The sequence below is a fragment of the Pogoniulus pusillus genome, chromosome 25, assembly GCF_015220805.1.
Source record: "Pogoniulus pusillus isolate bPogPus1 chromosome 25, bPogPus1.pri, whole genome shotgun sequence".
Taxonomy (NCBI): Eukaryota; Metazoa; Chordata; class Aves; order Piciformes; family Lybiidae; genus Pogoniulus; species Pogoniulus pusillus.
The window spans coordinates 15,072,575-15,086,445 of record NC_087288.1 but is presented as its reverse complement, the minus strand read 5'-3'; the positions used below and the strand labels follow the sequence as shown (position 1 = coordinate 15,086,445).

Here is a 13,871-nt window from a genome sequence, read left to right as displayed (position 1 = left end):
GATTAATAACATTTACTTGAGCCAAAAATAGTATGATAGGCACTGTGCATGCTCCCCTACACAGTTCTGCCAATCTATCTCAAGTCTGACCTGCAGTACCCCTGCTGCTTTTCCAGTCTGAGGCCTCTCACAAGTAGAGACTGCCAGTGTAGCTGAATGGTGCCAAACTGTCTGGTGGTTTTGTGATATAGCCAAACAGGGACTACGATGAGATGAAACTCATTTCCACCCATGAGCTGAGCAAAGATGTGAACTTAGGTGAAAGGATGGAGTACCAGGCCATATATTGCTGAAGAGTTCTTACACATACTCAGAGACAAGGGAAATTAGAATAAATTCAGAGGAAAAAAAACAACCAGATTGCATTAAGACTTATTGGCCACAGAAAGGTATGTTGAATGAATGTCAAAAAGATCTACAAAACAGCACAAGAAGTATTTATAGTTTACTTTCTAACTTGCAAAACAGAAGGACTGTCAGAATGGAATGCTAGACAACGCAAAGAATCTTTGACCTAGATTTTTAAAGGGAATTATAGAAGGTAAGGTATACTTATTAAAACAAGTAAAGCCTAAATGGTTTTAACTTTACCACGTTAGCTCCTGCAATGCCAATTTAAACTATCACTTTCTATTAAAAAAAAAAAAAAAGAAGGTTAAATTGGGTAGTATTCAGTTCTGATTTAGAAACTCAATAGAAACCGAATGTTTAAGTCACAGTTGTAGCAGCTGAAACAGTATTTAAACTGTAGCCATCCTGACCCAAATGAAAAGGGGGAAAAAAAAAAGGAAATCCTTTCCTTTATTACTGTAGACGTGGCTGTAGGGATTGCATCAGCTGCTTCAACTATGATTTGAGCTGCCTTTCTTTTAATTAACAAGCTACATTAGAATTACAAGGCACGGGAAATGGAATTCTGTAGCATGTAACAAGTTTAATCCGTGCACGGCAGCACTGATCCTAAAAGAAAGCTAAATGAAGTTAAATGAGCAACTTAGTAAACCAAGCACTCCATCCATTTCTAAGTTGCCTTCGTTACACACAGACCTCCAAAATCTCTCTAAGCCATGGCTAAAAATGTTTACTTGTGAAGTAAAATTCTCATGCACCAGATGAATGCACCTAATTTCGAAACACACCAAATTCAGGTGCCTCTTCCTCTCGCTACATCATATTAAGCAGCCAGGCTTCAAATCCACATTATTTCTCCCTTTTTTATTTAATCTTGCTTTTTAACATCATCATTTGAATACAAAAGTTGCAAGGACTGATTTTTTAATATTCATAGAATCACAGAATCAACCAGGTTGGAAGAGAATTCCAAGGTCATCCAGTCCAACCTAGCACCCAGCCCTAGCCAGCGAACTAGACCATGGCACTAAGTGCCTCATCCAGGCTTTCCTTGAACATCTCCAGGGATGGTGACTCCACCACCTCCCTGGGCAGCCCATTCCAATGCCAATCACTCTTTCTGCCAACAACTTCCTCCTAACATCCAGCCTAGACCTCCCCCAGCACAACTTGAGACTGTGTCCCCTTGTTCTGTTGCTGGTTGCCTGGCAGAAGAGACCAACCCCACCTGGCTACAGCCTCCCTTCAGGTAGTTGTAGACAGCAATGAGGTCAGCCCTGAGCCTCCTCTTCTCCAGGCTGCACACCCCCAGCTCCCTCAGCCTCTCCTCATAGGGTTTGTGTTCCAGGCCCCTCACCAGCTTTGTTGCCCTTCTCTGGACATGTTCCAGCACCTCAACATCTCTCTTGAATTGAGGAGCTCAGACTCAAGGTGTGGCCTGACCAGTGTTGAGTACGGGGAAAGAATAACCTCCCTTGTCCTGCTGGCCACACTGTTCCTGATCCAGGCCAGGATGCCATTGGCTCTCCTGCCCACCTGGGCACACTGCTGGCTCATCTTCAGCTTACTATCTACCAACACCCTCAGGTCCCTTTCTTCCTGGCTGCTCTCAGCCACTCTGTCTCCAGCCTGTAGTGCTGCTTGGGGTTGTTGTGTCCAAAGTACAGAATCCTGCACTTGGCCTTGTTAAATCTCATCCCATTGGCCTCTGCCCACCCAGCCTGTCTACATCCCTCTGCAGGGCTCTCCTACCTTCCAATAGATCAACACCTGCTCCTAGCTTCTCACTCAGGAAACAAACCCATGGGACTTCCCAAAGTGATGGGGGGATGAGCGAGACAACATACTGCCAGCGCTTTACCCAGTAATCATTCTCCATACAGATCCTTCACATCATAAAAAATACTTCAAGGAAAGTAAATCTCTTTATAAAAAGTGTAAGTTTTTACAGAGGCCTAGAGTGAACAGTAAACCACAATTTTGTAAGATGTAGTTCAGCAATGTTCTATTGTTTTTACTCACAGAATGGAAGTATCCCCTCTCGTGTTTGCTGAAATCAATGCTGATGAAGCCAGAGAACACATTTTACAGCTCTTCTAGAGTATAAGACATGTTATTTCCCCAAAATTTTCAAGTGTACTGACTCTTGAATCAAAACATGTCTCATGTTCTAGTAAATGCAAAGTGTTTGAGTGCCTGGGATAAAAAATCTTAACTAAACATAAAGTCCATCCATCCTCCACAAAGAAAACATGGAATTTTCAAGGCTTTGTTGAAAAATGTGAATTCTGCTGCTTTTTTTTTTTTTAGAACTCTTATTTAATAAAGGTGAAGAATGTCTCACACCAAGTCTAAAGATCTGTCTGTGGAAATTACAGCCAGCAAAAACTTGAACAGGTATTCCTGACCTGCAATTTATCCTGCTAAAACCTTTGGCACTGCAGTTATATCATCAAACCTGCTTTTACTGGCATGACTGCTTTGATGAAGAGGGTTCAATGTCTATGTGGTAAACAATGTTGGAATAGACAGGAGTATGAACTACATCCAGGTTAACAGTATTTTGCCAGAAGAGCCTATTAACCAAGCAATTCTAGTATGGTCTTGCCTAGCTTCAGGCTTCTCTTTGATTTCATCATCAGTGTAAAATCCTACTGGTAGGCTTAGCACTTTGCTCCTGGAACTGACAAGGCAGCGGCGAATTGAGTCACTCACAGAGATTCTCACATCAACGTAGCTTTCCACCTGCATGTTGCCCTGTCTCTGTATGACCAAATAGAGTGAAGTAGGTTCTGTTCCCAGCATCTGCACACACACAACTTCTAAGCCTCATTATCGAGGATGGCAAATTCTACTATTTGTGCCAGAAGCATCTGGAATTCTTACAGAATCATAGGATCATTAAGGTTGGAAAAGACTTTTAAGATTTGAGTCCAGCCATAAGCCAACTACCATGACCCACTGAACTATACCCCAAAGAGCCATAGCTACAAGTTTCGTGAATACCTCCAGGGATGGTGACTTCACTGCCTTCCTGGGCAGCCTGTTCCAATGCCTGACCACTCTTGCAGGAAAGAATTCTTTTTCCCAGTCTAAACCTCCCCTGGCACAAGCTCATTTCCTCTTGTCCTATCACTGGTTACTTGGGAAATCAAAACATACATACACACACATACATAAAATCAAACCACATACTGAGGTTCCTAATGCAGATTAATTACTTCAATGTCTGCCATCCACGTCTGGAAGTTTTAGGCTTTGTTTTTCTTTTCTGTGGAAGAATGGAGAGCAACTACTACAAATGTTTCAAAAGCATGGTATGTTTTGGCCATGAATATCAAAACAATGTGAAATGGGTCTGTAAAGGCTAATGTTATTTCAGTTTCAACCAACATCTATCTTCACAAATTTTGCTGCAAACAGTGGCAAACATTTTCATAGTTAGGGGCATCTGGTTTATTTCACTATGTCAGCTAATGATGCTTATCAGCAACAGATTGCTGCACACTGATATTCCCAAGTGTACTTCATATTGCCAAAGATAAAGAAGGTAGACACTTTTTATACTTTGGAATATACATCTTTCTACGGTTTTGCTAAGAAATATTTCTGAATCAACTCATGCATGACCTCTCTGCTCTAGTGAACAAGTGTCACCTCAACTTAAAAGAGAGTGGGATTAGCTGTTTATTTGTATCTTTTAATTAGGAACAGTATCTTTCTTCATATCTGTTTACCAAACACTGAAATCCAAAGACTCAAGATAAAAATAAATTCCCCATCAGTGCCACACATTTGAGTCAGAGCTAGCTGGTTAATAGCTTCTACATCTCTAATTATCCAAGGGCACCAAAATGAATGAAAAAAGGGCTTGGACTCCAGAAGTGCAATGGGACAGAAAAGTGAAGCACTGGCCTAACAGATATGGGCTGAGGTGCTCTGGTTGCATGTAACATGCAAAGAAAGGTCGTTTCACAGGGCAGCAAAACCTCCTGTGTTGACAGAGAAGGAATAGAGGCAGTCAGTGTGTGCAGCGTGCCACTGATAGCTCCAACACCACTTTAGCCTGTCATCAGTGAAGTAATGAACACATTATTTACCAAAAATCATATTCACTGCATACTAACCCAAAACACACTGCTTCAAAAGACTTCCACTTAGAGCCTGGTTTTTCTGTAATACAGTGAGCACATTCACACCACAATCTCTCAATTGCTTTTCCTGCCTAAGTAGATCATAAAAATAGATGGTTGAGGAAAGGTTGGGGTTTTTTTCACATACTAGTGACTGCCAGACAAAATGTGCTATAATACTTGTTTATACCCTCCATGAGATCTTTTTTCTGACTTGCAAACCTCTGTGCCTCAAAAGTCTGTGTACAATGTCACAATTCCCTTTCAGCATTCATCCACACTTGCATGCAAATTCAGAAAGAAAGGAAGCTTTTCTCTAACTCAAGAAGCACAGACATCTCAAAAATAAATATGAAAAATGAAACATCTCTGAAATAAAAGGCTACATCTTTCTGTGGAGGTAGGTGTCCAACTTTTAGCCTTTAGCTTTGACCTCATTAACTTTCAAATTCTCAGAAGTAAATACTTTTATCTCTATTTCCAGTTTAGAAACAGAATGGCTTGAATTGGAAGGGACCCTAAAGATCATATAGTTCCAACCCTTCTGCCACAGGCAAGGACACCTTGGCCCTACTCAGTCTAGCCTTGAACACTTCCAGGGAGAGGACACTCACAATTCCCTTGAGTAATCATAGAATCTGTTCCAGTGTCTCACCACCCTCACTGTAAAGAATTTCTTCACAATATCCAGTCTAAATCTACCTTCTTCAAGCTTAAATTCATTCCCCCTCTCTACATTCCCCCCTAATCTCTACAAGCCCTTGTAAAAAGTCCCTCCCTCGCTTTCTTATATGCACCTTGAGGTACAGAAAGGATGCTTATAAGGTCTGTCTGGGGCACTTCTCCAAGCTGAAGGGCCCCAAATCTTGCAGCCTATCCCCATATGGGAGGTGCTCCAGCCTTCTGATCATCTTCATGGCCCTCTCGTGGACCTGCCTTCAACAGTTCAACACCCTTCTTATGCTGGGAGCCCCAGAACTGGTCACACAGTGTGACTTAATAAGGAGATTTTTGCCTCAGTGAATGTCAAACTCATTTCTCTTTGGAACAGCTGGCTGAGGGTTCACAGGAGAAATGTGTAATTTTAAAGTCCAGTCCTTTCTCTAGCAGATGAAGACCTTTCACACCCTACTTGCCAGGAAGACTGACCACCTTCATAACTGACACTTGGCATTAAATATAATAGAGTATTTTAGTGGCTAATTTATGGAAGCTAATACAAGTAGGACTATGCTTCTGCACATGGCTCTGTAATACCATTACAACACTCATTTGAGAATCCTCTATTTATATCAAGAAGATGGATTTGAATCAGAGACTGAAATTTCTGCAAAGTCTTAAACATTCAGAGTCTTAACCAATTCTAATTATAGTTCTTCCACACTGATGCACTGTTGAGCTCCAATTACGCCAAAAAGCATATAGATAAGAAAGAAGGAGGAAGTGTTATGCCAGTCTGCACCAATATTCACAAGCACATTTTACAGTACTGAAATAGAGTCATTTAATCCTACAGTTAAAATATATTAAACAATACCTGGCAGGAGCTGTTGGGTAAATTACTTTTATATGTTGGAAAGCCATGTCTTGATTCAAAATTTGTTTTATCCATGTTCTTGCTCCTTGGCCAGTATCACCTGTATCACAGAGAGCACAAGAAGGATTATTTCATGTATTTAGAAAGAAAAACTACAAAATGTCATAGAATCAAAGAATCACAGAATCAACCAGCTTGGAAGAGACCTCCAAGATCATACAGTCCAACCTAGCATCCAGCCAACCTTATATTCCTATCTTGGTTTTTTTGCTAAATATGTATCTCAGACTGATGTAAATTTCTAAATCACAAAGTTAATCCTCCAAACTATTAAAAATAGATATCTGTAGAATAACCTTAATTCCTGTTGCAGCAAAGACAGACACAAAACTTCTTAGAAATAGACTATTTAAAAGGTTCCACAACACTCAAGTTCAATAAATCCTTCATTACATTCAATACCATAAGTATCTTCTAATCAGTTACCTTTTACTTGCAATTTACCTTGCTGGTAACAGTAATAAATAAAATACTGATCACCATCTCAAGAAGTAAGAAAAAAATACAGGCTTATAGGTTTACAGGATGTCAGGGTTTGGAAGGGACCAAAGGAGATCAAACACCCTGCCAGAGCAGGACAATACTATCTAGCTCAGGTCACAGAGGAACACACTCAGACGGGCCTTGAAAGGCTCCAGAGAAGGAGACTCCACAACCTCTCTGGGGAGCCTGCCCTAGTGCTCTGTGACCCTTACAGTAAAGAAGTTCTCCCTTGTGTTGAGGTGGAACCTCCTGTGCTTCAGCTTACATCCACTGCTCCTTTTCCTATCCCAGGGAGCAGTGAGCAGAGACTTACCCCCTCCTCCTGACCTCCAGCCCTCAGATATTTACAAACATGCATTAAATTATAGAATGGTTTAGGCCAGAAGGGACCTCAAATATCATCCAGTTCCAAGCCCCCAACATAGGCAGGGACACCTCCCACTCAGTCTCCAGACTAAAAAGCCCCAGGTCCCTCAACCTCTCCTCTCAAGGTACTGCTCCAGTCCCCAAATCATGCCCACAGCCCTCTGCCCCCCTTGGAAAAGACTTCAGATTTTTTTTTTTTTTCTTTTTTAATGTAAAATGTTTGAGCCACAAGAAAAAAAAATATTACTGCCCTAAGCCAGGCTTAAACCCATGTAATGTGGCAGCATCTGAACATCACACAAATATGCCAATTTATTTTTTAAATGATTATAATTCTCCATGCAGATTTGTTCTTGCTCTATCAAACAAAATCTTAGTTTACACATACAACTAACATTGTAGTTGCTGTCTACAACTACCTGAAGGGAGGCTGTAGCCAGGTGGGGGTTGGTTTCTTCTCCCAGGCAGCCAGCAACAGAACAAGGGGACACAGTCTCAAGTTGTGCCAGGAGAGGTCTAGGCTGTGTGTTAGGAGGAAGTTCTTCCCAGATAGAGTGACTGGCATTGGAATGGGCTGTCCAGGGAGGTGGTGGAGTCACCATCCCCAGAGGTGTTCAAGAAAAGCCTGGATGAGGCACTTAGTGCCATGGTCCAGTTGATTGGATAGGGCTGGGTGCTAGGCTGGACTGGATGATCTTGGAGGTCTCTTCCAACCTGGTTGATTCTATGATTCTATTCTAATGCACCTTCAAAATTAAAACAGAAAGCATGAATGATCCAAACCCAGCTTAATTTTTTTTCTATTGAGTACAACCATTAAGTTCTCTGCCCTAAGTAATCCCAGTGACAAGCCACAGGGACGCAAAGTTGACAAAAATCTTATTCTGTGCTACTTTAAGCAGCATAATCATAGTCGTATCTCCAACAACCATTTTGCCTTTGTGAGTTGCATGGTCTGAAGTCCAAACACACTTCTGTTTATTACTAGGCTGTGATGGTTTGGGTGTTCCCTGCCCCCCCACACTTTGGAAATCACCCAGACTAGACTCAGCCAGCTCTGGAAATTTGAATGAAGCTTATTATTTGCAGCTTAGCTCAATATACAAGCAAATACTTACAGTATATACAGTCATAGACAGAAATATACAAGGTAAAAGGTAATACAGAAACACAACAGCCCTCCCGGAAACCTGAGTCCCCAGGAGAGGCTCTCAACCACCTCTCCACCTTCTCTCCCCCCATCTCTCAACCTTACCCCAGTCCCAAGGAAGAATGGAGGTTCAGCCAGAGGGTTAGGAAGCAAAGTGGATTAATCAGAGAAAATGGCAGAGAGAGGCTAGAGCCAAATGCAGCTCAGCCAGTTCCCCAGCACAAGTGCCATATCTGTGTTTTGATTCTTATTCTTACACATCTCAGCAAGCCTATGAGGGAAGCAGACATCACCATTGTTTCCTTTTCACAGCCTGTAATCTAGTTCTTCTCACCAAAACATTATAGCTAGCTTCAAACTAGCACATAGGCACTCCTGACATGCAACGGTTTCCTCATGGTTGCTGACAATTTCTGAACAATGCATCTTAAAGACTCATGAATAAACTTTTTTTTTTTCCTATACAGTCCTCTTTTTTTCTTTATTATTTTTCCAGCTAGAAAGCAAAACTCTAAGCTTTGCAAATACTTGCATAGGAAAACTATCAGGTAGGTCAACCTAATCAACTACATGAAAAGTTCACAGAATTGGGACTTACATCTTTATGGACTCCTTAATGGTGCAGGACCTATCTTTTATTACTTATTTTTTTGTCTTACGCTTTGCCAAGATCAGGAGAAATATTTACTGTTAGTGGAATTAGTTTGCCCATGAGAAGTTCATAGAAAATTCATTAAGAAAAAAATTAACTGTGATCTTCTACATGTCGAGAGTCCCCATGGTACAGATGCTCTGCAAGGGCTGTGAGCACCTGCACGCAGAGGTAAATGCTCTGCAACTGCTGTGAGCACCTGCACGCAGAGGTAAATGCTCTGCAACCGCTGTGAGCACCTGCACGCAGAGGTAAATGCTCTGCAGGGGTAAATGCTCTGCAACCACTGTGAGCACCTGCACGCAGAGGTAAATGCTCTGCAGGGGTAAATGCTCTGCAACCGCTGTGAGCACCTGCACGCAGAGGTAAATGCTCTGCAGGGGTAAATGCTCTGCAACCGCTGTGAGCACCTGCACGCAGAGGTAAATGCTTTGCAGGGGTAAATGCTCTGCAACCGCTGTGAGCATCTGCACGCAGAGGTAAATGCTCTGCAACCACTGTGAGCACCTGCATGCAGAGGTAACGCATTTTGATCTGGTTAAGAATAAAATTTGTAGGGAAGGAAGGAAGAGAGGAGATTGTGACACTAAAGAAGCCCCCAACAACCTTGTGAAAGGTTTGTCTTTCAGGCTGTTTTTAGATATTTGCATTATTGTGAGAGCCTAAATCCTCTCTCTTGTTCATCAACAAAGATAAAGATTGCCTTTGTTAACCTTCAGACTCAGACTCGGTGCTTGGCCGGAAGCTCAGGGATACAAATCAATGGACAACGCCTTGGAAATTCCCGGACCTCAGCTTGGCTGGAATGCCCAGGATGCATGCATCTTATGCCAGCTACCTCGAAGAGAAAAGGCTTCTGTGTATTTAGGGTATGGACAGGTACAGCCAGGGAGAGGGTGGAGGCCCTCCCCCCCCGGCGGCGCCAGACCCCTGCGAATGCATGAGGATACACAGGGAGATCCCCTGGGTTACTGCACCTGGGCACCGAACTAACAAACTGTCTAAAACACAGGAGCAATGCCAGCCAAATGTGTGCACCTCCAGCAGACCACCAAGGGTGCACCTCCAGCAGACCACCAAGGGTGCACCTCCAGCAGACCACCAAGGGTGCACCTCCAGCAGACCACCAAGGGTGCACCTCCAGCAGACCACCAAGGGTTGTACCTCCAGCAGACCACCAAGGGTGCACCTCCAGCAGACCACCAAGGGTGCACCTCCAGCAGACCACCAAGGGGTGCACCTCCAGCAGACCACCAAGGGGTGCACCTCCAGCAGACTACCAAGGGTGCACCTCCAGCAGACTACCAGAGCTGTCCTCCACCAGAAGAACCCCTGACAAACTCCACAGAAGATCATCCCTGGGCCACCCACCCATCTTTCTCTCCCCCCCTCATCTGCGACTGAGGGTAATATGATCCCAGCTCTTTTCCTTCCCCACTTCGCATCTTCTCCGTTGTTCTCTTTAACTCTCTCCTTCTGTTTTGTCCAACTTTATTCCTTAATAAATAGTTTCGTGGTGCCATCTGGTCTCGTTGCACCTTAATTTCACAACACAGAAATCCATAAGAACAGATCTTGCTGCTCTGGACAGAGCTATTGTTAATCTCTGTTCTCTGGACCTTGACAGTGGTATGCTACATATATGAACACTACCAAAAACCCAAAAAGATAAATAGTGCACAGACAATTCTGCTTTCAGCCTGTTCAAAAACCTGAAGTGTAATATTTCCCCCCTCCCTCAATCAAAATGTTTTCCTTTCAAATACAGTTTGAATTTACAAATTATCTTTCTGTGCAAAGTTTATGAACTTCACGAGAGGTCACCTGTAGACTGGATATCAGGAAAAAAATCCCTTCACTGAAAAGAGCTGTCAAGCACTGGAGCAGGCCTGCCAGGGAAGTGGCTGAGTCATTGTCTCTGGAGGTACTTAAAAGATGTAGTAGATGAATAACTGTGCTGCTCAAGGCCATTGTCCAGTGAGTGGAATTGGGGCAGTGTTAGGTTAATGATTGGACTCTACAATCTTAAAGGTCTCTTCTCACTTAAACAATTCTATGCACGTTCCTACATGTGAAGTCATAAACCTAGGTCTAAATAATTACTGTACATTTGTTATGTTCATCTGCTTTTGCTGCTTGGCTACCAAATTTTGACCCTCTGCCTGTATCACAGTATCACAGTATCACCAAGGTTGGAAGAGACCTCACAGATCATCAAGTCCAACCCTTTACCACAGAGCTCAAGGCCAGACCATGGCACCAAGTGCCACGTCCAATCCTGCCTTGAACAGCTCCAGGGACGGCAACTCCACCACCTCCCCGGGCAGCCCATTCCAGTGTCCAATGACTCTCTCAGGGAAGAACTTTCTCCTCACCTCAAGCCTAAATTTCCCCTGGCACAGCTTGAGGCTGTGTCCTCTTGTTCTGGTGCTGGCCACCTGAGAGAAGAGAGCAACCTCCTCCTGGCCACAACCTCCCCTCAGGTAGTTGTAGACAGCAATAAGGTCTCCCCTGAGCCTCCTCTTCTCCAGGCTAACCAATCCCAGCTCCCTCAGCCTCTCCTCGTAGGGCTGTGCTCAAGGCCTCTCACCAGCCTCGTCGCCCTTCTCTGGACACGCTCAAGCATCTCAATGTCCTTCCTAAACTGGGGGGCCCAGAACTGAACACAGTATCTGAAAGACAGCACTGGGAATTTTCTATTATTTTTCTATACCATTATGTATTTACATTCTCCACTTATAATTTGTCTGTGGCACAAACCCAAATGGATTCAAGTCGTTCCCGTGCCACTTCTCCATCACAAGCATTGCATGGAAGGTTCACAACTCAGGTTTATAGGCCAGCCTACAGCTGCAGCACTGCAGCTACTTCTGTTTTAAACCCTATTCTGTTGCACTGCCACAGAGAATCAAATAAAAATACCCTTCTATTTCCCCACTGCAAACATTATGAATGAAATCATACCCAAAATGAAAAAATTGTAGAGTACTTTAACCACACGTGGAATCAACCTCTAACCATAATCTTCCCTTACTCCTCCAACATGACAGAAAATGATTTCCTCCAGGCATTAAAGCATTAGTACTAACAGAAGAGCTGGACACATCTTACGAACTCTCTTTCATTCTTTCAATCATGGCATTTGAGAAAAGCCAAATCAAAGTGGTTCATAAAAATTAAACCAATGTAATTGTATGTGCAGCTTTGTTAAAGCAAATAGAAGCATCAGGGAAAAGGAAAACTAAGACAAAGCCATTGAAAGAGCTGAGCACATTGCCACAGGCACATGGACAGCTCAACAGAATTGGTTTCCAAGAGCTATGACTGCTAGGTTTTGAGGCTGGGTTTTGGTTGCTGGGTTTTTGTTTGGTTGGGGATTTTTACGAGCGAAATGGACTTTGCTGTTGTTATTTAGCAGATTAGAAATGAACTTTAAGAAAACAGACATCAAAAATTCAAACAAACGCCAGAACCAGTAATTTAAACCAACCAACCAACCCCTAAATCACCATCACCAAGAACATACTGCCCTCAGACTGATCCGTGCAGCAAACTATCCTCTGCAGATGGTGGTCATGAGGATCATCTGGACAGGGCTGGGACCTTCTGAACAAACAGAAGTCACACTGGCTTCTGAAAGGGCCCCCCAATACTCAGTCTGATGCTAACCACTCCAAGAGCCACTTTAATTATTAAAATCCTCCTGTGGCGCCCTTCGAGTATGTTCTGGAACAGGTTTGTTCTCATGGCTAAGAGAGCCAGACTGCTGCCCCAAAAACATAGCCCAGGGAGGCGGCCGGGGGAAGGCGGAAGGCTGAAGCCAGCCCAGGCACAGGGCACACCGCTCTGACCACGGACGCTTCCCGGCCGGCGCCGCACCGCACCAGGAAAGGCTACAGCGGCAGAGGCAAGGGCACCTTGCACCGATTCCGTTCTCTTCCCAGCCGCACGGAGCCTGGCGGCTGCCGTGACAGTGAACCCGTGCTGCCGACTCCCTCACACAGCAGCGGGGCATCACGGAAACAGGGGGCTGCCCCTGCTCCGGGCAGAGCCCCGCCGCGCACGACAGAGGCGGTGACAACCTCTCCGGCCCGGCGCTCCGAGCGCAGCCTCCTCGGCACCATTACACCCTTCTGCAACGGGAAGCAACTCCCGCCGAGCCCCGTGCACAGACCCCACCGCGGGGCAGCAGGAGAGAGAATGGAGGGGGGAAGAGGGGAGGAAACAGCCACCTGAGCCGTGCAGGAAGATGAGGGAGGCGCTGTGCCTGCCCGCGGGGGACACCACGCTCCTCTGCAGCGCTGCGGGCGCCGCCATGCCGTACCCTGCTCCGCCCGGGCCGGCTCTGCCGCTGAGCGGCTACCGCGCCGGCGCAGACGCAGCCCCTCGGCCGCAGCGCCGGGCCGGAAGAGCGCTGCGGGCTCCTTTCCAGCGCCCCGGGTCGCAGCTGCTGCGCTTTAGGAGCAGCCTTCCGTTCCCTGCGCCGGAAAAGCTGTCGCTTCTAACGCCGTTGGTCGTTAGCAAAGTGCATTTACAGGCCCCAGGTTTAGAAATGCCATATGGCAGGCAAAGCAGGGGTGAGCAGGAAAGACTTGGGCCACCCCTTTCATGTCGTCATATGTGTTCGTAAAGGGGATTAGGCTTCAGCCTCGCCAGGTGCATGTTTCAAGATTAAAGGCTGGCAAGAGAACTGAGAGCAGGCAGGTGGCAGGGGGCTCTGATGGCACCTTCGAGGCATATCAGACAGTGAAGGGCCTGCAGGGGCCAATATAAGAGGGGTCCAATGGCCGCTTGGAAGCTTGTCTGACCTTCACCCGTGTCTGAGCACAGCCGCTCTATTGCGCTTCATAGCTGCTGCTGAGCTGCTCCGGGGGATAAAGAGTTTTATTGTGTGCTTTTAGGTAACATATTCAAGGGCATATGACATTTTTTTTTCCCCCCTCAGTGCTGTGTCCACCCCTTGCCTTGGTGCTTTATGGTGGAATAAGGATGCCCGGACCTGAAGCCTGCAATTGCCATTTCACTGGCCAGGTGCGGTGCGAGCCGGGGGGTGAGCAGCCAGTTTACAGATTAGCTTTGCAGTTCATCATGAAGTATTTTTGGCAAGCCACAGGGGCACACCTGTTAGCCCTTAAAAAT

General features: G+C 45.0%; 1 protein-coding gene across 1 annotated transcript in view; it reads right to left on the bottom strand.

Moving 5' to 3' along the window:
• LYPLAL1 (lysophospholipase like 1) overlaps nucleotides 1-13,223 on the bottom strand; it is a 41,008-nt gene extending 27,785 nt beyond the window's left edge. Inside the window, exons 1-2 of the mRNA XM_064164532.1 lie at nucleotides 12,965-13,223; nucleotides 6,022-6,121 (exon numbers count right to left, since the gene is read on the bottom strand). Of these exons, the coding sequence (XP_064020602.1) occupies nucleotides 6,022-6,121; nucleotides 12,965-13,049 (185 nt within the window). The 5' untranslated portion in view covers nucleotides 13,050-13,223. The remainder of the gene's footprint in view (nucleotides 1-6,021; nucleotides 6,122-12,964) is intronic.
• Between the last annotated feature and the right edge of the window lie 648 nt (nucleotides 13,224-13,871).